The sequence below is a fragment of the Henckelia pumila genome, chromosome 4 (assembly GCF_033568475.1).
Source record: "Henckelia pumila isolate YLH828 chromosome 4, ASM3356847v2, whole genome shotgun sequence".
Classification (NCBI taxonomy): domain Eukaryota; kingdom Viridiplantae; phylum Streptophyta; class Magnoliopsida; order Lamiales; family Gesneriaceae; genus Henckelia; species Henckelia pumila.
Genome location: NC_133123.1, coordinates 34,865,361 through 34,887,478, shown reverse-complemented (window position 1 = coordinate 34,887,478; position 22,118 = coordinate 34,865,361). Strand labels below are relative to the sequence as shown.

Here is a 22,118-nt window from a genome sequence, read left to right as displayed (position 1 = left end):
TCATAATACGGGTCTTGTCTATACTATCTGACGGCTCATATTTTTTTGCACTTAGATGTTCACAGTGCCCATGTGGTGCATCGGCTCATATTTTTTTGCACTTGAGATGTTCATGTGAACATCTCAAATGCAACCAAAATGAGCCGTTGGATCCCCATTCGGATAGCACAGACAAAACCCATATTACGTATGCTTTTATTTTTTTTAAAAAAATATTTTTTAAAATTTTACTTTGTTATTAAAAGCATTTATTTTAAAAAAAATATTTTTCCATTGTAAAATGAGTGCGTCGATGAAATAGAACTAAAAACTAACAAAAAGTAAAGTTACATGACTATAACGCAATTTTAACAAATTAAATTAGAATATCAAAAAAGCAAACATGACTAGGGCTGGTGAAAAATATCGAAATGCCGTCATACCGCCCTTATCGTATCGAAAAAAATCGTATATACCGAAAATTTTGGTATGGTATGATATCGTACTAAAATTTTCTGTATCGGTATCGGTATAAGATTTTCAAATTTTTGGTATTTCGGTATACCAAAAAAAATCGATATACACGGTATCGATATGATACCGCGTATACCGATATTTTTTTTTAAAAAAACAGTTTAAAAAAATCGGTATACAGATACCGTGCCGAATTTCAGTATTCGGTACGGTATCGGTATGGATTTATGTCATATCGAAATTTTTGTATACCGAAATTTTCGGTACGATATGCGGTATATTGTACCGAACCACCCCTAAACATGACGACTTAAAGGACTAACTTGTTGTTTTCTCTTAATATTATGTGTATATATCTTTATTTTTATTTTTTTTGGTGACGTGGGAACTCGCAGCCGCTATCTTTGATGCGCACTGGGTAAACCCCCGAACTAACGCAATACCTGCAAACTACATCTATATTAGTCAGATAAACCCCGGACTAATGCAATATCTTTATTTTTCTTGATTATGTATTATCCAATTATAAAGATAAACCGATTCCATAAATCATGTTAAGAAAAACTTTTTTTTCCCTAAAAAAATTGTTTTGACTTCTAATAGATAGTTGACTCGGTGTCAAAATCTATGGACCATGAATGAAATATAAGATACATTACTTGACAGTCTTGAGACTTGACTTCAATATAGATGTAGGAAAAATTTCATATTTAAAGTTAACTCGGTTTATTTAATTTTTTTATTATTCCATACTAAGTTTTCAAGTTTTCTTCTTCTTATTCTTTCTTTTTCCTAAATAAAAAGCAGAAACATTTTATTTTAATTTTTTTTTTACGCAGAAAACAGTTTTGATTTTGAGATATAAATGGATAATGCTACATGTATACGGAGGGTTACACGTTGGATTACACAATGCACTTGAAATTACATGATTATCCCTGCACTTTATTTGGAAAAAATCTTTCAAAAATGCATGTAGGATAATCATGTAATTTCAACTACATTATGTAACCCAATGTGTAACCTTCCGTGTACATATAGCATTACCAAAAAAAAGAAACTTTTTAAAAAAAGTCCAAAAACAGAAGTCCAAATGTAATATTGTTTTGACTTCTGAAAAAGAAAACGTGGGATTCCATAAATACTACCGTAATGCTGACAATATAGTCAGCATTCAAGAAATTCAACTCGTGCCGATAATATTTTCCCATCTTCATCTTTTTCAAAGTCAAGAAAAATCTTGACATCCAATTCAAGAAAACTCGAGAGAAGTAAATAAAAAAATAAAATAAAAATAAAAAAGAAGTATGAGAAAAGGCCACTTTAATTTACTGTCTTTTCCTCCACACGTCAATTGTTTCATGCTACAAAACAAAGTTGCACACCGAAGCAGAATCCCATCCTCAACCTCTTCACGGTCTCCTATATAATCCCCGCTGCCTAGAATTCATCATCCCTTTTAATTTTTAGCTTCGGTTACAATTCTGTGCATGCAAAAGAAAAAGTGCGTGCGTGTGCGCGCGCGTGTGAGTACAAGGGTCTATATATATATCTATAGGTCAGTTTCTTGCTTAGTTTTTCGGAAATCCCACAATTTTTTTTTTTTTACATATATTAATGTTAGCATGAATGTTTGATTCATAAAGATTTTGCGAACTTTCCAAGGTTTTCGCTGAACAAGAAAAGAAGTACTTCTGTAAGTTGGTTTCTCATGAGATGTTGGCAAGCATTATTTTGTGATCTGAAAACTTTCTTGCTTTTGTTTATTTGTTTAATTATCCTTTCTTGAATTTGCATGTGTTGAGTTGTTGTGTCTCAAATTAAGTCGTTTAGTTTTTTTACTGCAGATGATATTGGATTTCTTCTGATCATGTTAATTTGTTTATGGTAAATGTAACCTTTTTTTGACTTATAAGATTTTGAAATATATATACGACCTCCGGTATTTAAACTTCGTAGGCTCTTTGTTTTTCCTGTATGTTTGAAGGTCGTTCTGGAAAATGAAATTTAAGAAGGGTTATATATGAAAATTAAAGAGGTTTGATGGATGTAATATTTCAAACTATCCATTATTATTGTTATTATTTTTTTGGAATTCATGCAATCGAGCAAATTTGTTTCTGTTTTAGTAAAGTTTAGGACAAGATGTGTAATCTTGTTCATATGAAGATTTAAAGTTGCGTCTGTTTCTTGCCATCATTTGTGTTTGAGTTCCTTTCTTCTTTTATTTTTTCATTTTTTTTTCATTTGTGTGTGTGTGTGTGTTTAGTTTTTAATTTGTATTGAAAATGGAAAAAATGAAAAGAGTGATACGAAAGTAATGTGTATGTGGAGAAATTAATGGGGCAGATTGTGTTTGGATTACGTTTGTTTTTAGGATTTTGTTGAAAAATTTACGAGAAGGTATGAAATCCATTTTTCGGAAAACAAAATTTAATGCCAATGTATTTTCAACATGAATATTAGTTTCAAATATTTATTTAAGACTGTGGACGAATCCATTCCTTTGCAGCAGTACTATACACATCCACACATTCATTTCGAGGCTATGGAGTTCAGCGGTCTACCAATCCCGATCGGCGGATCCGAGCCCCTATCAGCAGTGCTTCTGCAGCTGAGCTCCGAAGGTTTGAAACTAACAAGTGTTCCTGTGCCTAAGCAAGCGAGAAAGGCTTCATTCCCCCACAACATCCCCCACTGCACCACTCGAACTCCGAACGCGTCATCCAGCAATATGCATACAAGAGGAGGATTTCTTGAAAATGGGAACCAAGCCCCTGATTTTCAATCTCCTGAGCTGCTGCAGTATCAAGAAAACACCGGTTTGTCTCCCTTTGTTCAGGGAATCCAGACTCGCGGTCTGTGGAAACACTCGTCGTTTAACGATGGAGGGAAACCAGGATACTCATCTGTTCCAAACATGCAAGGAATGAGGGATCAGTCCATCTTGGATCAGCAGAGAAGTACTGCAACTCAAAAAGATTGTGGATTGATCATGTTCAACTCCCCGTGGACCGCAACTACGACTAGACTAAACGGTCCCGCGAAGTTTTCGGGTTTGTCTAGGAATTCCAGCACTGCTCCACAAAAGCTTGGCCTGAACCAGGGGTATGCTACTGAAGTTAAGCCACTCCAGGCCCCTACATTTTCTTCAGTCTCTCCAATGACTACATTGGCTCAGATGAACCTGGTTCGACAGATTGAAAGAAATCGAATTGATCATAATGAGAAACAGATTATGATTGAAAAACAAGACGTTCCACATGAGAAACATGGATCCAATTCTGAATATAAACCAGGAAGTGGCGCCCAACGCGTGAACGAATTCGTGTTGGAGCTGCGCAACAGACCCAAAGTATATACATGCTGTTTTTTATGATTGAATTTTTGAGGAAAAAATATGTGAGACAAGCACTTCTAGATTTAACCAGCTTAAAAATCTTTTGTACATGCAGGACAATAATATTGAGTTTTGGAAGAAACTTGTTGCTGATTTCTTTGTTACCTCTGCTAAGAAAAGATGGTGTTTGTCTCTTTACAGAAAAGATAAGCAGATTGAGACTCTTTTCTCCAAGGTTTGCTGCTTTTCCTTTAGTTCATAATTGATTGCACTAAAATTGTACTTTTGGGATGATAAGAAATCAAGGAACATGTGCAATTTTGGTCTTATAGGTTGGTGTCAATACCATTTTGGTCCATTGAGTGGTCGAAATTCAGTTTTAGTCTATTATCTTTGTGTTTTTTTGTTCTTTACGGTGTAGCTAGTTTCATTTGTATTATAATTTTAGTCATTTTGCGGTACATTTTCAACACCAAATCAATAGTACTATGTGGGAAAAAAATTAAAATTTCACAAAGTTGAAAAGATATGAGATTAATTTTTGTTTTTAACAATACCAATTATCAAAATTATAAAGAGGCAAACAAACGAAACGAATGTTGCAATTTTTTCCCAAGTAATTGTTGCTGCCTTATCTTGGTTTTCTTGAATCCATTAATCGTTGCAGGCAGTTTGGAAATGTGACTTGTGCAAGGAGAAGGCAGGTTGTGGATTTGGTATGTTTCTTTAATATTTCTTCGTGTTGATCTCTAGTCATTCCCAAAAAATGTCGACATTATTTTCATATGCAAAATATATATATAAATATAATTTGTTAGTGATTACAATTCCATAAAAAAATAATTTGTAATTAATCTACGCTAAATAGTGAAAATATATCATTGATACAAAAATTTAAAAAATAAAAATGGTCGCGCATCAATTCAACTTTTCAATTATTATTATTATTATTATTATTATTATTATTATTATTATTATTATTATTATTATTATTATTATTTTGAAATGTCAACATTTCAATTTTTTAAAGCTCCTTTCAATGTTTTAAAATTTGAACTCTACCATAAATGTTGATGTTGAGAGTTGAGACGAGAAAGCTTACAGTGGATACATAGACAACCAGAAACGTGGAAGGGTGCTCACACGGGTATAGGGGAGTTGATAAGGCTTGGGGTGATTTGGGAAGAGATCCCTTGTGTGGGTTTGATCCTCGTGTGAAGCATATTCCCTGCTGAAATATTGTTGGAATGGGGTCCCTTCGGGGTCAACCCTTTTGAAAGAAACTAGGAAGGGACTGGCAAGTCAAATAAACTCTTTTAATAAATAAATAAATAATTATTATTATTTTAAGAACAAAATATATAATCTAAACTAGGTTCGATGTGATTATTAGTCCGCACCAACAAGTTTAACCGTCGGTTCAAGGGTTGGGAGAAGCCAAACCCTTAGCGGCATGGGCCGAGCTCGACTCTGGTTAATAGAACTGCTCACCTGATGGATCGAACCGGACCATACCTGATCTGATTTGAAGAAAATTTATATGTCTGTGCAAACACTATCTTAATAATGTATTTACTCGTATGTATCCATAAATCTCCGTTTTTATATATTATTTTTAAATAGTAGTCGTGCAAGTAAGATCTATTCTAATTTACATTCATTCGGGGCCCAATCCTATTAATAATTGATAATCCTTGGGTGGCCATGCACTTTTTATGTCTTGAAGATTCATATATATTACAGAAATCAGTGGAGAGCCTCTGGCACGGCTGTACAAAATCAAATTCGATACTGGTGTCTCCGAAGAACATTTTCGGACTGGTGCGCCCAGCGAGCTTCGAGATGAATCTGGTCACATTTTCGTGCGCTATTCTGAGGCAGTCGAAGAGACGGAATACCAGCAAGTTCGTATCGTTCGCTACGGTCAGCTTCGCGTTGTTTTCTCCCCGGACCTTAAGGTTTCAGCTACTTTTCCATTTCTGTTGTTGATTTTTTCAGTGGGCGTTCCTGTGTTTTAATTTGTTGCGATTTTGCTCTGAAAGATTTGTTCTTGGGATTTCTGTGCCCGGAATCACGAAGAGTTTATACGCCGCGACTCCCTATCTTCTCAGGTATGTTTTCCCTCTCCCGATTGATTCAATCGTGGGGAACGTCGTCGTTCAAGATTTTAAAAAGTGTTAGAAAGTTGGAGTCTTTTTTTTTTTCCCCTTCCCCTTTTCATTTCATTAGCTTGGGACAACATGTTTTACAATTTTTGAGGTCGAATGCCGAAACATGAATAGCCACATTGTGTTAATGGTATTACTATATGTGATAAACGTGGAATAAAATTCTCGCTCGAGCACGTAGTTAAGTCTGTTTTGCTTAGGTTCATCAGCTTGGAGCTGCAGTTCAAAATTACCAGATTTCTGCTCAAGATGTTTCTTCGGTTCCTCTGGGAGAACTGCGACAAAATTCTGACATGTAAGTTTATATCTAGTACATGTAGCTCTATTTTCTTGTTCCGTAGATCTGGTGGTCAAATCTTAGTAGTGGATAAGCTACTGCCTCTATCTTGAGATTTTAGAATTATTCAAATTGCTGGTTAGAATGATGTTTGTATTGCTTTGAATAGCAATTTTGGTTTTAATGTCTACATTTGCTAAAACACACTTGGATAAGAACTTATTTCCAAGCATCATTAATGCTATTTCATCATAGTTCGTTTTGAGACAAATCTTATTTGAGCATTTATAGATAGTTATAGTTATTGGCATATAATTGAAGGTTGTCATACTCATCAGAGCAAAATTATGTTGAATTGTAAAAATTACAGAAACAATAATTTTTATGGTCCTTTGGTTCGTGAATGTTCCCGTCAGTTGAAGATTCCTGCACAGCAAGCCAAACCTGTCACTATATTCTTGAAGCTTAGTGATGTTCTGCTGTGTTCCGGTAGAAATTTTTGGCATCATAATGTTCGACTTAACATCGTCAATTGTCAATCCTTGCTTCTGCCTCTCATTTTGCTACTTGGAAATCTTGATGATTTATGTGAATATTTTTTTATTTCCACTTTGTGGACTTGTGGATCTGAAATCTCAATCTTCTTTTTGTCCTTTTGTTTCATGTTCTCGGTATCATCAAAACTGGGTTTCAGTTTATATTTTTTCCTTTTTCAGGTTTGTTACGTCTGCTTATCAAATGGTGGATGCTCTCAAAATGCCATTTATTAGTCAAATAGGAATGGTAAAGCGATTTGTGCGATGTCTTCAGGTATTTTAAATATTTGTTTCGAGGAATTTTTATATTTTAAACCTATTTCCATATAGCACAGATAACTTCCCTTATTTAGTATTTCGTGGTTAAGGACTGCACAGTAATTGCTTCATGAATTACCAGGATAAATACTAGTGTCAGATTTTCTGTCCTATGAGCACATGTTTTGCGTAGCATTTATCAGAGTCCTATAAAACATTTTCTGTGAATTCTGAATAACGCAACATGTAGAGAGTGCTCATCTGTGTTTAATTGTGGTAAAAGGATTATGTAACTATCTAATCATTTATGCTGTACTTTGATGTCTTACAGCTGATGATGTTGCAATGAACATGAAATATGTGATTTTGTTAGTAGGATCCTCACAGCCATGTGGTACACGTATGTGAAAACATATCTTTATGTTTGTAGACATCTTTTCATCCATGTAGACATGCACGTCCATACCCAATTCACTAAATAGGAAAACAAAAAACTTGTGGTGAAAATTACAAGGGTGTCCCTGTATGATTTGATAGGGATATAGTTGGCATAAAAATGTATAATTTTTAAACCTACTTGTATCCAAATGAACAGGTTATGCACACTTCTCTTTGTTAAAAACAAATAAAAATCGTTTCAAGAAAAAAGGAAAAAATCACATATGAGTATGGCCGTGAAATGTATTAACAACAAGATTAATCATTTTCTAAAGATGTTCAACAAGGAGTTATTGCCATGTATATTTTTTAGTTAACTTATTGATACTTGTCTCTCTCCATGTTGGAGTTATTTTCCCTTGGAGTTATTTGAAAATCATCACATTCCTTTATTTACACGGCTTCCCTACTAAGGTCAAGTAACACAAATTTCCATCAAATTTTGCATTTTCTTCTCCTCCAACCTTATGGTCAAATTTCCCATAAATTTGTTGGTTTATGTGGCCAAACCTAGTATAAATTGAATTCCTTCATAGTTTTATGCCAGATAGCTGTGAAAATGCAAAGAGGGGAAACATTTATTTTTAGTTTCATTATAATCTTTGAAAAACACAGACGAACTAGGTTTAACATCAAGTAAGTTTTTCCCCCTTTATTAACCATTGTGGCCATTTAGTTTATTAAGAGATGATTTCTTTTTCAATTCAAAACACATTTCCGTCTTATTTCACATGTATCTATACAATCATCATTTTCGATGTATCTTTTCTTTACTTGGAAAATTCAATAAATTATACATTTCTCGTACTTTAAAATATTCCAGTATTTATTATAATTAAATAAGTCTGCACAGTTTTACACAGCGTGATATTTATGGAATGAAACGTCTCTTTGATTAAACCAGGCAAAACATTAATCCAAATCACCAATTTATTCTCTAGAATATATTTCTTAGAAATCTTTTGCAAACCCCAAGTATCTGAGGTTCTCAAAAACTTTATGGTTATCATCAACTCAAAAGTTCAAGAAAGGTTTGTGACTTAAAGAAGATAATTGAAATTATTTGGAAACCTCTCAAAGAAAAGAGTATCCGTCCCAACTCCCAATTACCATCCTTTAATTTCACTCCGTATGATTCTGGAATTTGTCTCATAATGCCCTGATTGCTCTCTAAAAACATGGGAAGATATTGTTCGAAATTAGAAAGAAATATTTGAAATATCTTATGTAGATAATTACATTTTTGCTTCAATTTCAAATCCATGAATTTCAAATTTTTTTTTATCTTTCGGACCGTGGAGTAGATGATTTGATTAATGAATATTTGATTCTTTTATCAATAATATGAAATCGATTCACCAATTCTTCTATTTTTCATATACAAAAACCCAGATACAAATTCGGAAAAGACCTCGCGATAGTAACATGGGCCGTCACCATCCATCAGTGCATGGTGTTCTTCGAATATTTTTCGATTGAAGGCTTGATTTGAAATTATTCCACAAATCCAAACTCATCAATCCAAACATAACCTAACGATTCTCTTGGGAGTGGAAGATATTACTTGTCAATGTTTGAATACTCCTTAGTATCATAATAGATACCAGTGATGAATTAGATATCGTATTTAACATGCTTATGCTAAATTATACGAATCTCTATCATAGTAGATACGTCAAAGTCACCTTAGGATTATTTTTTCCTTTCTAAAGATTGTGGTTTTCAATTTATTGAATGACAATACCAAGTTAAATCCTTGTACTTGGAAGGAATCCGAGTTTTCCAAATGTGGATATGAATTTGTATGAGAAGGTGGAGGGGTTATCAACAAGAGCGAGCACAAGCGATTCACGTGAAAATGAGCATTCTTCTTTCCTATAGCCAGCCATTTCTAATGATTCAACTTCCTACTTTTGACAGACCGTTTGGTGTGAAGGATGAGAGTTGAGACTCCTCATTGTTGATTCTTCCATTTTTTTGGCTTGAGTTATTTAGCTGATTAAAAATAGTTATATTATCTATATATTTCAATTTATTATCCCTATGGTATACATCATTTATTATCCCATCTCAAAAGCCAAGTGGTGCCTGTCGATTCCTTTGTGCATGAAAATCGTGACTTTACTTCAATTTCCATGGAGAGATTCTCCTCCAAAAATGAAGGTTCGTAATGCAATAAATTTCTCTGGAGCTGAAAAATTCAGCAAAAGCCTATCACATGGGGAAAATGATTGCAAAGAATTCGGCATCCTAATCCGAATCAACCTTAAGCTACACCCTTCCAATTTCCATATTGTCATCATGTGATGATCTAATCGCTCTCGAAGGTGCATGGAAGATATTTTTGACAATGTTCGGATTCTTAATCCATAAAATTTGATCAAGCGTCATTGATAAATTAGATGTTCGTATTTAACATGTTTAAACTACATCATTAAATGTTTTATTACGAAAGATTTGATTGAGAATCATGTTTGTTCAATTTTTCTTTTAATAAGAAACGAGATCATATTATATATATAAAAAATCATGTGACAATTACAAAGAGCGGATAAGAAATCCGCATATGGAACCCTTATTACCCACAAAATACCAACAACATATAAATCTATAATCGATAACATATCAAACTCTTTATGATTCCTAATCCACGTAGAGGACTTCAGTTTGATCTTTTCCCAACACATAACTCCCGATTCTGCTTTATCTTAAAAAATTCTTTTGTTCCTCTCCAGCCAAGCGTGTCAGCAAATACAATGAATCACCACCCTCGAAAGTAGTCGCCCCCTCCTACGAAGTTCGCAGCCTAGATCATCCGCAAATAAATCATTTGTTGACCTCGGAGTTACCCACAATAAATCCTTTGTTCAATTATTAATCTCCAAGAAAACCCCGTCCGCTTCACAATCATCGTCCCAGACACTTGACATACTCTTGTTCTCTGCTTTCATTTCATATGATTCTAGTCATAAGTGCACTTTAAGGAAACTTGGAAGATATCATCTGACAATGTTGTGACACTAACCCCCTGAAAAGGAAAACTTGTCACGATGAATTAGAAGTCCAAATTTAACGTGTGTTAAAACCATACAATTTTCTACCGCATAATATATTGTGAAGAAACTTTAAAGCAACAAAACTTTGGGAAAACAAATCGTAGGACTGAGCGCTTATCGCTTTATCAAAAGTTATAGCTGGTGGTAATGGTGCAAGTCGAATCTTTTAGACCGTATAGCAGCTGAAGCGCTACGCTTCGATTGCTCTACCCAGCACAAATCTTGTTTCTAATTTAAGAAATCAGATAATCAAGAAAACAAATTTCTTCTTCCAAAACATTGAACTAAATCATCATTCCATGAGGTAAAGTGTTCATCAGTTTCTAAAATTCACAACTTGCTTCGTTGCCCACAAAGAGCGCATTTGGAAGGCTCCGGTTACATAAGGCTGCCACTACAAATAGATCTAATTTTTAAGAGCAAAATGAATGTTGCCGAAGTTAACTCAAGTTCAATGCATAAAGTGTCGTACCAAGTTCTGCTCCTAGCCCCCTGATAAGAGGTGGGTGCTCCCCAATCTTGCATCTTGCGTTGATCATTCTGGCAAACCCATCTTCATAAACAGAAATATATTACTAAAACGTTCTATGGTCCTTTAACTGAGGACTAAGGCAAACTAAACCCTTACTTATATTCCACAAACTACTCGTGTATCATATAGAGCTATTTTCCTATCCATTTGACTTGCTCCCACTATTTGGAAGATCAGCTGTGGTTTCTTCTTGTTGATTCGTGATATAAACTGGGAGCTGATCCAGACTCATAATGCTTCACAGTTCACATCAAGATGCCACCTCTTCAGCCACCTTTACCCAAATGCAGTAGATGACTCGTGTCAAACGATAGGCTTGGTTTGAAGCATGAATATGGCATGTCTCGTTCATTTATGTGTTTTTCCACTTAGGCAGAACTTTAGGGTTGCATTTGAACCCTCATGAGTTTTATCTCATCCAGGTGTTCGACTGTCTACCCTAATGCATGTTTTTTTTGTTAGAATGCAAACTTCCAGCTCTCCTAGTTAGAATTCGAACTTCCTGTTCTGCTGATTCTAAAATTGGGATTCAATCATGATTCTCCAGTTGGGGGAACTGCCATTCCAGCTATATTTGAAGCAATAGTTGGTTCTAGTTCCATCTTATGAGCTTTCCATGTTCAGTCTTTCAAGCATTCTTCACCAGTATATTTATTGCCAAAACTAGTCTGGCAAGATATGGTAGGTATAACAGTGTGTCATGATTAACCAAGGTTTACCATTATATTTGAGACGAAACTGTGTAAAATGCAATATGCGTGCTTTCATAAATCACAAAATCCCTGCCCAACATTGGGTAAGCACATTAATTGAAACTGTCTGGCTCCAACTGCCCAGCCACGTTAGCGGATTTGAAGTCTACCTTATTGGCTGAACGTGTGATTTCTAATGCATTGTGTGGAACCTGAACCCAGCCGCTTATAAAGTATATATAAACATAAATTTAAGAGGACACTACTTTACCAAAAGTTTTTCTTCATAGAAGCATCTTTGTGAATTTATTCTTTGTTCTAATTTGGGGAAAAGCCCAAATTCCTCCCTTCATTATTTCAAGGTGATTGACTTTAGGCTACCACAGTTAGTATACATCCAAGTTTTATAACGTAGCCAAAGAATGGCCACATTTCAGAAAATGTTGAATACATAATACTTTTTGGTCCAGAAGGGTACACTCTGCTGGGACATGACATGCCCATATTTTTCAAAAGGTTAGTACTTCAAAGCACGTAAGGAGTAATGATAGTTTCTCCACTATGCAAAAGGAGATCAAATAATTCTTTGTATCACTTATGATAACTTAAAAGCGAAATACAATTTGTCGAATAACTTGCAGAAAAATATTGACTGTTGAGTAAAGCATGGTTGCTCTGTGTGATGTATTATTCCAGAAATATTAACTACTGTGAAACCAGCAACGTCAAAACTGGCTGAGTCCTAACATTTTGTGGTCAGGAGGAAAAATATAATTGCAATAAGGAAAAATAGGCTCATGCTCTTTAGAATAAATTGAAAGTATCTGATTATTAGTTCATCAATTGGTGTTTTCTTTCCCTGAATGACAGATATCAGAGGTGCTCAATATAATGAACGATTTGATGCTTTATAGCCGTGCACATGGGATTAGGCCAATGGGTAAGTTTGTATTTATCAGTTCGCCTTGGTTCACAATATTATGTTTGCCTTACTCAATATTGTTATCATGCAGTGAGTATTTACTTCAGCATATAGCCGTAGACAGGATATAGTCAGTGGATATGGAAATACAGAATTAACCGTGCGACATTAGCATACATGACTTTATCACAACAGTGCCAAATACTAGATTAACTACTGTATTCTATGTTTTCTTCATGATGCTATTTCCATATATTGCTCAAGCTTCTTATTACCACTTTGGGTGTGGTAAATCATATTATCACGTTGTTTTAGGGAAATGGATCGTTTTAGTGGGCATATCAGAATTTTTACCAGTTCCAGAACTGGGTTGTTTTTATTGTTGACCAAATTGGAATGATTTTTTAGTTAACACTCTAAATTTATTTTTATCATTTGTCATTTTAAGCAAATATATATATATATATATATATATATATATATATATAAAAGAGTGTAGGATTGGTAAAAAATGCTGAGGAACTTGTCAAACGTCACACTTTACTTAATCTAGGGTAAATTGCATATATCATCCCTGTGAAATCGCATGCTTGCTGATAACCCCCTATCAAAATTTTTTGAGCTAGAAGCCCCTTATGATTCTAAATTTGTAGCCCCCTTCTGGCTAAAAAATGACTAAAATGCCCTTAATATTATAAGATAATTTAATATTAAAATATATTTCGTGTATGACAAATATTATGATCAAATAATTATATATAATTTTCATATTTATTTAAATAATATTTGATTATTTTACTCAATTAATTATAGAATTATAAAACAAAATTAATTTAATTATTTATTTAAGCAAGGGTATTTTTGTCAATTTTTAACTGAAAAGGGTGTGTATGCTACAAATCTAGAATCACAGGGAGTTATTAGCTTAAAAAAATTTCATAGGGAGTTATTAGCAAACCCGGAATTTCACAGGGGTAATATATGCAATTTCCCCATAATCTATTATATTATCATTTCAAAGTCTGTGATTTGATTGACCAGATTTTATTGATATTGCTATATGTGAAATTCTATTTATTTTCAAATCATTAAATATTGATGTATCATATTTTGTCTGTGTATAAACAATGTATCACAGTTAACTACTATCATATAATTATAGTGAAATAATAATAGATAATATAAATCGGCTTGAGACTAGATTGGATTCAGTTTTTTACCGTGTTGGATCTGGTTCCGGATCAAATTTCTAAAAATAATCAATTAAAATATCGGATTTGGTTCGACTTAAACCAGATCAGTTTTGGACCAACCTGGTCCAAACCATATTGGCATTTTAGGCATGTGGCAAACATTTTATTCCATTGGCCTAACCCGTAAGATGACATCTGAGGAATGACAGGCTGTTAAGAATAATTGTTCTGCTAATGTAGGAGAAGTTTAAAATATATGACACTTTGGCAAGAAATCAAATAACTATCTTTTCACGTTTGTCTGTCTTCCACAATAATAAGTGAGAGATTTGTTGGATAATGTCCTCCCCAAAAACTCTACAATAGGAGCTTTTTACCTTTCTTGCCCAATATTAGTTATGGCTTTAATTATGGAATGTTGGATTATTGTGGAGGTGATTAAACACTACAGCCAGCTGCTCACTTGTGTTACTATCTTTCAGAATGTATGACTAAGTTTCTACTAAGTGGCTCCAACACTTCACTTTCTGGGGGAAATTTGGATCAGCGACTTGAGCAGCAGCATTCACCTCCTGAAACTTCCTTGCCACCTCGGTTTTCCTATTTTACCAGTGCTGGAACTGGGACTGGCTTGTGCCACAATGGATTTGGTAGCGCTGGTGTTTATACTTCGAAGGGATTAAATGGCCAGAAACGGCAGCGTAATGATTTGAACAGTCAAACCCCAGTAGAGATGACATCTCTTGGATTCTCAGCCATCGCTGCCAGCCAATTTAACTTCCCTGCACATGCTGCATCAACTCCATTATTAAGCAGTCATCCTCAAGGGTCTCGTTCTTTTCATGGCAAGTTAAGAGAAGAATCGATTGCCAAAGGAATGCTCTTGGAACACCAAATGTCACCGCTGTTGCAGCAAGATCATCACTCAAACTTAACAGATCCTATTAAGCCCCCAAGCACCGCTAATAAAATCGTTCAAAGGGTAATGGCAGCTCAATCCTACAATGGTGTTGAAAATGTAAATGCGATTATGCCAACTTCTAGCAGGGCAAATGGTGACAAAAGCAGTGGTGGCGATCCAGCTGCATCAGACGAGGTCGTGTATATTGATATTGAGAATTGCGAGGTAAAGAACAATGAGATTTGTTTTTCTGCTCCGAGTAACGAAATGACTCTGAGCAATTTTATGGACATGGACGTGTTCCCTCGCAATGCCGATGTCAAGTACCTATCGCCAGAATTTGATGATAACCTCCTTGAAGAATTCGTAGACTTTGATGGCCTATATGAAATCCTAAAATAAAATTTCTGCCAAAGATATTGCTATGACCATATGCTTTGTTGTTTCTGGATTGATTACCTTCACTCTTTGTAAAAAAATGCTCTGAACATGGCACCTAAATTTCTGTATATCCATCTCTTACTTCTAGAGATCAAGTACGAGATGAGTTTTTTTCCCTTTCTTCAGGAGCATATGTGACAATTATATTAATATCAAACTTACTATAAAGTATGTTTGACATATTGTTCATTTGGTAGCTTCTGTCACATAAATTATTTTGATATCATGTCAACGAACAATTCCTTGAAATAATTCAGGTTTCCCATATTAATTATACATCTGTCTCTTTATTAATCACATTTCTGTTGCAGCAAACCTGAACGCAAAGTTGAAAGGGGAAAGGCTAAAGTAAGCTAAAATATAAATTGTCCATTAGAATATATGGTACGTCTTTTTTACTGAAAAATCCTGGAAGACAGGAAGGGCGACTCAATTAAGACGAATAGTTTCTGAACCAGAAAACAAATTTTTTAAAATAAAAACTTAACTATAATCCTAAATATATTTTGTTCTTTGCTAATGAATTTTTTTGAAGAAATCTTTATTTCAATTTTTAATTCACCAAAATTGATTTAACCAAAATAATATGTCACGGCGATGTCGACTGTCGAGGGGTGTAGGAGTGTCTGGTTCTCACATTCAAACGTAATTGATGCGAATCCTAAAAAAAATTATTGCTTGTCACTTGCGTCACGAACGAAGTGTTAGAGTTATCAGGGTTTACTCGGTGAAATCCTCTAACAACGATACCCAGCAACCCGAGCAAATAAAAGAAACTTAAAAATGTTAAAATGTGAACTCATTTGAAACATAAATAAGTGATGTATTTATAGATATCTCGATCGACGCAAAGCAAATTGGCATTTTGGGCTATTAAGGATTAAACTTATTTTGTTGGACCAAGTAATCAAAATTACTCATATATGAAGTTATTGATTTATAAATTATGAAACAATGAATCATTTATTCTTTTCCATTTTTTTTTCTTGAAAACATTGTTATTCTAATTCTGAGAAACCTGTTTATGCTGCCTTTGGGTATCCTGTCCGAAGGACAATCGGATGGACCAGATCTCTATAATGATATTGATGTGATTTGCAAAGATGATTTGGTCCATTGACTCATTTGGTCCATTGACCCTGGAAGACGGCCGACGGGTACCATATGCCAGAATAGACCGACCTGATTCTGAGATAGTAAAACATTCAAAAAATTTACAAAAATTCAACATATGGATTAAATTGTAGAAAACAGAAAATAACTGGGGTGAAAGCGGAAATTGTATGAAAGGTGTGAATTTACTGTCGTAGCCCCCAATGCATCTCTGGAATTCCCGAATTGGCCTGCTGTTCTTCTTCCCTTTTCAATTTTAGGGTTTTGCAATTGTTTATCCCTACCTCCAGTCCCCAACCTTCCTTTCTCTCTCTACTTCAATCTCGAAAACCACAGTTCTTACAGCTCGCGAAGGTAATTCACGAAACGCCATTGTCTTTGTAATTTTCCATTCACTTCGGAATGTGAGTTCTTGACGCCATTTTTCTCTTTTTTTTTCGGAATTTTTAAATGGGTGTAATATGCTCGGTGTGTGTTCGTGGGATGATTGTGTATTTGGTATTAATATGTTCTCGATGCTTGATTTTGTGCGGATACAAAGGGTTTTATCGAATTTTGAACCTTTGAATCTGTAGTTCTATGGGTTTATTCTTCAAGGATTCGGTTTTCGGGTTGTTTTAGTTAGTCTGTGTTCTCTTTAATTGATTTTATGTTTAAGAAAGCAGCTTCTTAAACTGAGGTATACGGAACTTGAATTTAATTTTAGTTTTGCTTGGTTAAAGACTTAAAGTGCCATGTGCATTGCTAATTTCCAAGATTTACTGGAACATGATTTATCTACTTTTCCAAGATTTACTGGAGCAGGTTTAAGATAAATCTGGCCTCTGGTGTATGTTGAGAAATTCAAAATGGTCATGCTTTTCTTTGATTATATAACATTAAAGGGAAAGTTTTTTAGTGACTGTGGTTGGTAGAATCTTGTGTAATGCTGTTTTATTTTACCTTGTGTTTTTTTGCATATCTATGACATTAGGGGTGGAAATATTTAAAAGTCTTGATATAACTCCAGTTTTCTTTTGCATTTGAATGCAGATGAATGTGGAGAAATTGAAGAAGATGGCTGGTTCAGTCCGGACCGGAGGGAAGGGTACTGTGAGAAGGTATTGTCCTTCTGTTGCTTGAGATATTTTTAAGCTGTGATGAGTAAATCTGAGATTTTTGTTTTTTGGTGTAACATGAAAGTATAATTTGAATTTGTGCTACTTTCAATTGCAACTCTCTACGGGGTTATCAAATAGTTATCTTCAAATTCAGGAAGAAGAAGGCTGTTCACAAGACAACCACAACAGATGACAAAAGGTTACAAAGCACCTTGAAAAGAATAGGGGTGAACCCCATACCTGGAATTGAAGAAGTCAACATCTTTAAGGAGGGTGTGGTTATCCAGTTCCTTAACCCAAAAGGTACTATATATGTACCGGTATTTCCATTTCATTCTATGCACTTTCTTCACCTTTTTTTATTGCGGTCGATTGTTTCATTTTCTTTTGTTTTCAGTTCAAGCTTCTGTTGCTGCAAACACTTGGGTTGTCAGTGGAACTCCCCAGACCAAGAGTATGTTTTCTTTTCTTGATTCAAATTCTTGTGAAAGATAAGAGATTGATTGATTATGCATTCTTGTTGCATTCAATGTGTCTGATTCAAGTTCTTAAAGGACTAGAGTTGCAATACATTATGTTTATCCTTACATATTGAATTATATACATATATCATACACTCTTCATAATCCCATTCTTCTAACCCAACAGTGCACAAGTAGCTGTTACGTCCAATTTTTTTTTCTTGCTATGGCGTTCACTTATTCCTTTAGTTTAATGTGTTCTCACTCTCTGCAACTATCGTATTATCTTTATGTGGCATGCATTTGATCTATCATAATTAGGGTTGCCTTCTGTTAAAAAAATGGGCATAATATACTTGTCCCCTTTGTTTTTGAGCACCTAGTACTGGCCATCTCTTTTCCTATATCTGGTAATAGTTCGGAGGGAAGCCTTTTTTAGTTGATTGTTTCCTGCTGTGCTGTTTTTCATCATTTAAGTTTAAAATGTTGTTTCTCTATTTTTTCCAGATTTACAAGACATTCTTCCTCAAATTATTCACCAATTGGGTAAGTTTTTGTTCATCCATGTTCTCCATATGTATGATTTTTCATTCAACCAACTCCAAGGATTTTACTCGGACAATTAATTTTCACACACAGGTCCAGATAACTTGGAGAATTTGAAGAAATTAGCAGAACAGTTTCAGAAAGAAGCTCCCATTTCTGGCACTGGAGCACCAGAAGATGATGGTGATGAAGTCCCAGATCTTGTTGAAGGTGAGACGTTTGAAGCTGCTGCAGAGGAAGGCCATAATCACGCATCTTAAAATTCGATTTTTCATTCTTGTTTCTTGATATATGTTATGTCGCTTTATTCGATGTCTACGCTGAACAATTGAAGTTCGATTCTCGATGCTTTTAAATTTTAGTAGCTTACTATTTTCGCAAAGTTTTGCATTCGATGCTCACTTTAGAGTTTTTTTTTTTTTTCTGTGAAATGCCCAAGGATATTGAAACATGTAGAGCATTATTTTCGTCAAATGAATTGCAATGGACTCAATTGCAAGTTCACTTGGAGAGAGATTATTCTCCGACTAAGTCTGTGACAAGCAGATTGGTTCATCTAGAGCCCTGATACTCGAGCTCAACTCGCATGACTTGAGCTTCACAAGTTCGATCTAGAGTCGGACCTTCTACAAGGCTAGGAAGGCTATGGCCTTAGAACCTGTATGTATGTATGCATGCATGCAGGGGCGTAGCTAAAAAACTCATATGTAAAAAAATTTAATTGACATAAAATACATATTTAAATTTAAAATATAATATAACACTAATTTATAATTAAGAAATATTTGCAAAACATTTAAAGATAACTACAAAATTATATGCTGACATGAAAAAAAATATATAAACTATTTAAGACATAATGTTTCAAGTGTGTTGACTCCAAAAATCTTGGTACTTGTTAAAAATATCAGTTTGACATATATAATATATAAAATTTTCTTCTTAAATATGTATATTTGCAAAAAAAAAAAAATATATATATATATATGATGTTTTAAGTAATAGAACACAACATGAAAAAAATTACTCGTGAGCCATTAAAAAAACACCTCATTTTTGCTAAAAGAAGCGAATGGAACTTTAAAATGCTAAAATTTTTATTTCCATTTCCTAAATGAAACGAGAAATATTTTTAACTCTTACAAGTGAATAATTCGAACACACATAAAAATTGCATAGAAAATCATAGAATCTTAATGAAATAATGTTTAAAAATATCAGAAAACCACTTCACAATTATTTCTAAGAAACTCACAAGTCACAAATGCACACATAAATGATATCAAACACTTAAAAATATAATTTAAAGAAACACCAAAATCCAAATAAATATTGAAATTTTGGAGCGAATGAAAAGAAACTTTAATAGAAAAGGGACGTGAGTAAAATGATGTACTTCATATGCTTTCATTTTCTTTCAAAATCAATTTTATAAATCAAATATGATAAATATATTTAAGAAAATAAGCTGAACCAGGTCTACATAAATATATTTCACAAAATAGGTTGAAACAAATTTTGGGCTAAATAAAAATTAATCATCATTATTGGGCCTAAAAAAAATCACATATATATTACTGCTAATCCGGAAAAAAAAAAAAAAAAAAAACACTAAACTGGCAGAGCCCATCCTAGCATTTGCTGCCCAATGTGCCCATGTACGTAGTATCAATGTATGTATCGAGAATGCTCCAAAAAAAATGTATGTATCGAGTTGGCGGGTCCTCGGGGAAAAAAACCTAGCTCAATATAATATTAAATAACAAGAAAACCAATTTGAATAGTTTTTGTTTATAATTGATCAGGCTCGACTTTCTCTACAAGTTCGGTTTTTTGAGATTTGTTAAATTTAGAGAAGTTAAAGAATGAGTCTTTAAAAAGATAGAGGAAAAAAAGATTTTTTGAAATTGAAGTTAATCGATAATTATCTTCAACCAACAAGACAATGAGATATGATAAATAAGTTAGTTAAGTTGTCGATTGACAAAATTATGGTCCGATAACTAGAATTTACATATTTTATAAATATTCTCACATATAAAAAAGCCAAACGACTAGTATTTATGCAATTAATTCAAATGTTTGATGACTTGTTATTGATTTAATACATTGTTTATTCATGTATTTATGCATTATTTATTGTATCTGTTATTTGCGAACTGAATTTTACAATTATTTACCACAATTAGATCATGACCCATATTTTACTTCTCGTCTTATCTCATCTCCCATCGAACACAAATACTGCTCTGATTTGATCTATTCAAAGATAACCCTAACTTAACTTATGGTTAACGAGAATGTGGCAATTTGAACCAGTACTTCTACTCAAGTTCGTGACAAATACTTGAAACATGATATACCAAATTGGGGATTGCCTGAAAATGATACATGATACTCACATCGCCGCTCAAAGTTGAATTCGAGTGAAGCTCGATCAAACTGTTAGCAAGTGGTTTGACTCACTCGTACCCTAGTTGACAACATGGATTCTAACATTATATATGGATAGTTAGTATAGAAGATTTAGTATGGATGGCTGCTTCTAAACATTATTTAATCATCCTTCTGGATGATTAAATAATGTATCTTGATGATTAAATAATGTATCTTGATGATTAAATAATGTGTAGATATTAGGTATTCCAAATTTCTACCACTTCAACTCTGCCCCAAATTATTTGCACCAAAAATATCTATCAGCTGGTCGTCTTTGGGAAGCTGCAACTTGAAACCTTCTAGAGGATTTTCCACAACAATAATATATCTAACTACTTAAGTACAAGAGAAAAATACTGAATGATAAAAAATGGTTGTTATAAATTAATGTGATATTAGAAAAGTAATTAAGTGAAAGGAGCGTATGTATAATGTAAAGGAAATTATTTTCATTGGATATTTTAAAAGTTGACTTTTTGATAAAAGCAAGTTTCGTATATATTAAGTTCAATCAAATCAAAATGATATTGTAAAAAGTCAATATTTTGTAATACATATATAGCTACCGTTTTGAAATCACAAGTCAAAATTTTAACTTTACCAATTTTTAAGGTCTTAAAAAAACATTTTTGCCTCCCCTTTCCACAACAAATTGACGCCTTCTTTAGCTCCAACAATTTTTATTTAGGCATCTTGAAATACGACATTGCGGATTATATTCATGAAACATGTCGTTTCGATTCATATCTGCAAGGAGAAATAATATTTTTGACATACTTGAGTCAGGTAGTATAAACGATTTATCTCATAAAATTGATCATAACGCGATTTCATAAAAGTTTTTCTGTTTTTTATTATGGTATAGTTAAGAGCAGGGGCGGCCCTGGCCCTGGGCAGCCAGGGCACGTGCCCAGGGCCCCACCATTGTATGGGGCTCCAAAAAAAATTTAAATAAATTATTATATATATTTATATATAAATATTATATATAATGCTCTCATACAAAATTCATACACACAAAATAAGGGTTTGAGTTTTTAATTTTGAGAGTTTCGATAACACTTTGTACCTTTTGTCAGTTTGTGGTTTTGTGCTCGCGGTTATGTGATATCGATGTTCATGAGCTGTTTTTAGAACTACAAATATTGCAAGAGATGCTACCTCTGGAAGCATATGACACATATAAATCTTGGACATCAATTAAAATTTTATAGTTTGTATTAAAATGGATATTTTCATATGATCGTGTTTG

General features: G+C 33.8%; 2 protein-coding genes across 2 annotated transcripts; both read left to right on the top strand.

Annotated features, from left to right (window-relative positions):
- The first annotated feature begins 1,932 nt into the window (after nt 1-1,932).
- Nucleotides 1,933-15,330, top strand: LOC140863959 (probable transcriptional regulator SLK3). Its single transcript, XM_073267775.1, has 10 exons — nt 1,933-2,011; nt 2,969-3,808; nt 3,909-4,028; nt 4,461-4,509; nt 5,537-5,751; nt 5,836-5,904; nt 6,162-6,256; nt 6,955-7,048; nt 12,621-12,690; nt 14,348-15,330. The coding sequence occupies exons 2-10, from the start codon at nt 3,002-3,004 to the stop codon at nt 15,166-15,168; spliced, it is 2,340 nt and encodes a 779-aa protein (XP_073123876.1). The 5' UTR covers nt 1,933-2,011; nt 2,969-3,001; the 3' UTR covers nt 15,169-15,330.
- Nucleotides 15,331-16,527: 1,197 nt separating this feature from the next.
- LOC140865352 (nascent polypeptide-associated complex subunit beta-like) lies at nt 16,528-18,820 on the top strand. The gene is made up of 6 exons (XM_073269960.1): nt 16,528-16,674; nt 17,353-17,420; nt 17,575-17,723; nt 17,818-17,874; nt 18,389-18,427; nt 18,521-18,820. Exons 2-6 carry the CDS (start codon nt 17,353-17,355, stop codon nt 18,685-18,687), a joined length of 480 nt encoding a protein of 159 aa, XP_073126061.1. The 5' UTR covers nt 16,528-16,674; the 3' UTR covers nt 18,688-18,820.
- Nucleotides 18,821-22,118: the final 3,298 nt, after the last annotated feature.

What these genes read in the sequence shown, in the direction of transcription:
- LOC140865352 (XM_073269960.1), top strand. Translation starts at nt 17,353, where the DNA reads ATGAATGTGGAGAAATTGAAGAAGATGGCTGGTTCAGTCCGGACCGGA. An exon ending in CCAGTTCCTTAACCCAAAAG is followed by an intron (nt 17,724 to 17,817) that starts GTACTATATATG and finishes TTTTGTTTTCAG; the next exon opens with TTCAAGCTTCTGTTGCTGCA. An exon ending in TCAAATTATTCACCAATTGG is followed by an intron (nt 18,428 to 18,520) that starts GTAAGTTTTTGT and finishes TTTCACACACAG; the next exon opens with GTCCAGATAACTTGGAGAAT.
- LOC140863959 (XM_073267775.1), top strand. Translation starts at nt 3,002, where the DNA reads ATGGAGTTCAGCGGTCTACCAATCCCGATCGGCGGATCCGAGCCCCTA. An exon ending in GCGACTCCCTATCTTCTCAG is followed by an intron (nt 5,905 to 6,161) that starts GTATGTTTTCCC and finishes TGTTTTGCTTAG; the next exon opens with GTTCATCAGCTTGGAGCTGC. An exon ending in ACATGGGATTAGGCCAATGG is followed by an intron (nt 12,691 to 14,347) that starts GTAAGTTTGTAT and finishes ACTATCTTTCAG; the next exon opens with AATGTATGACTAAGTTTCTA.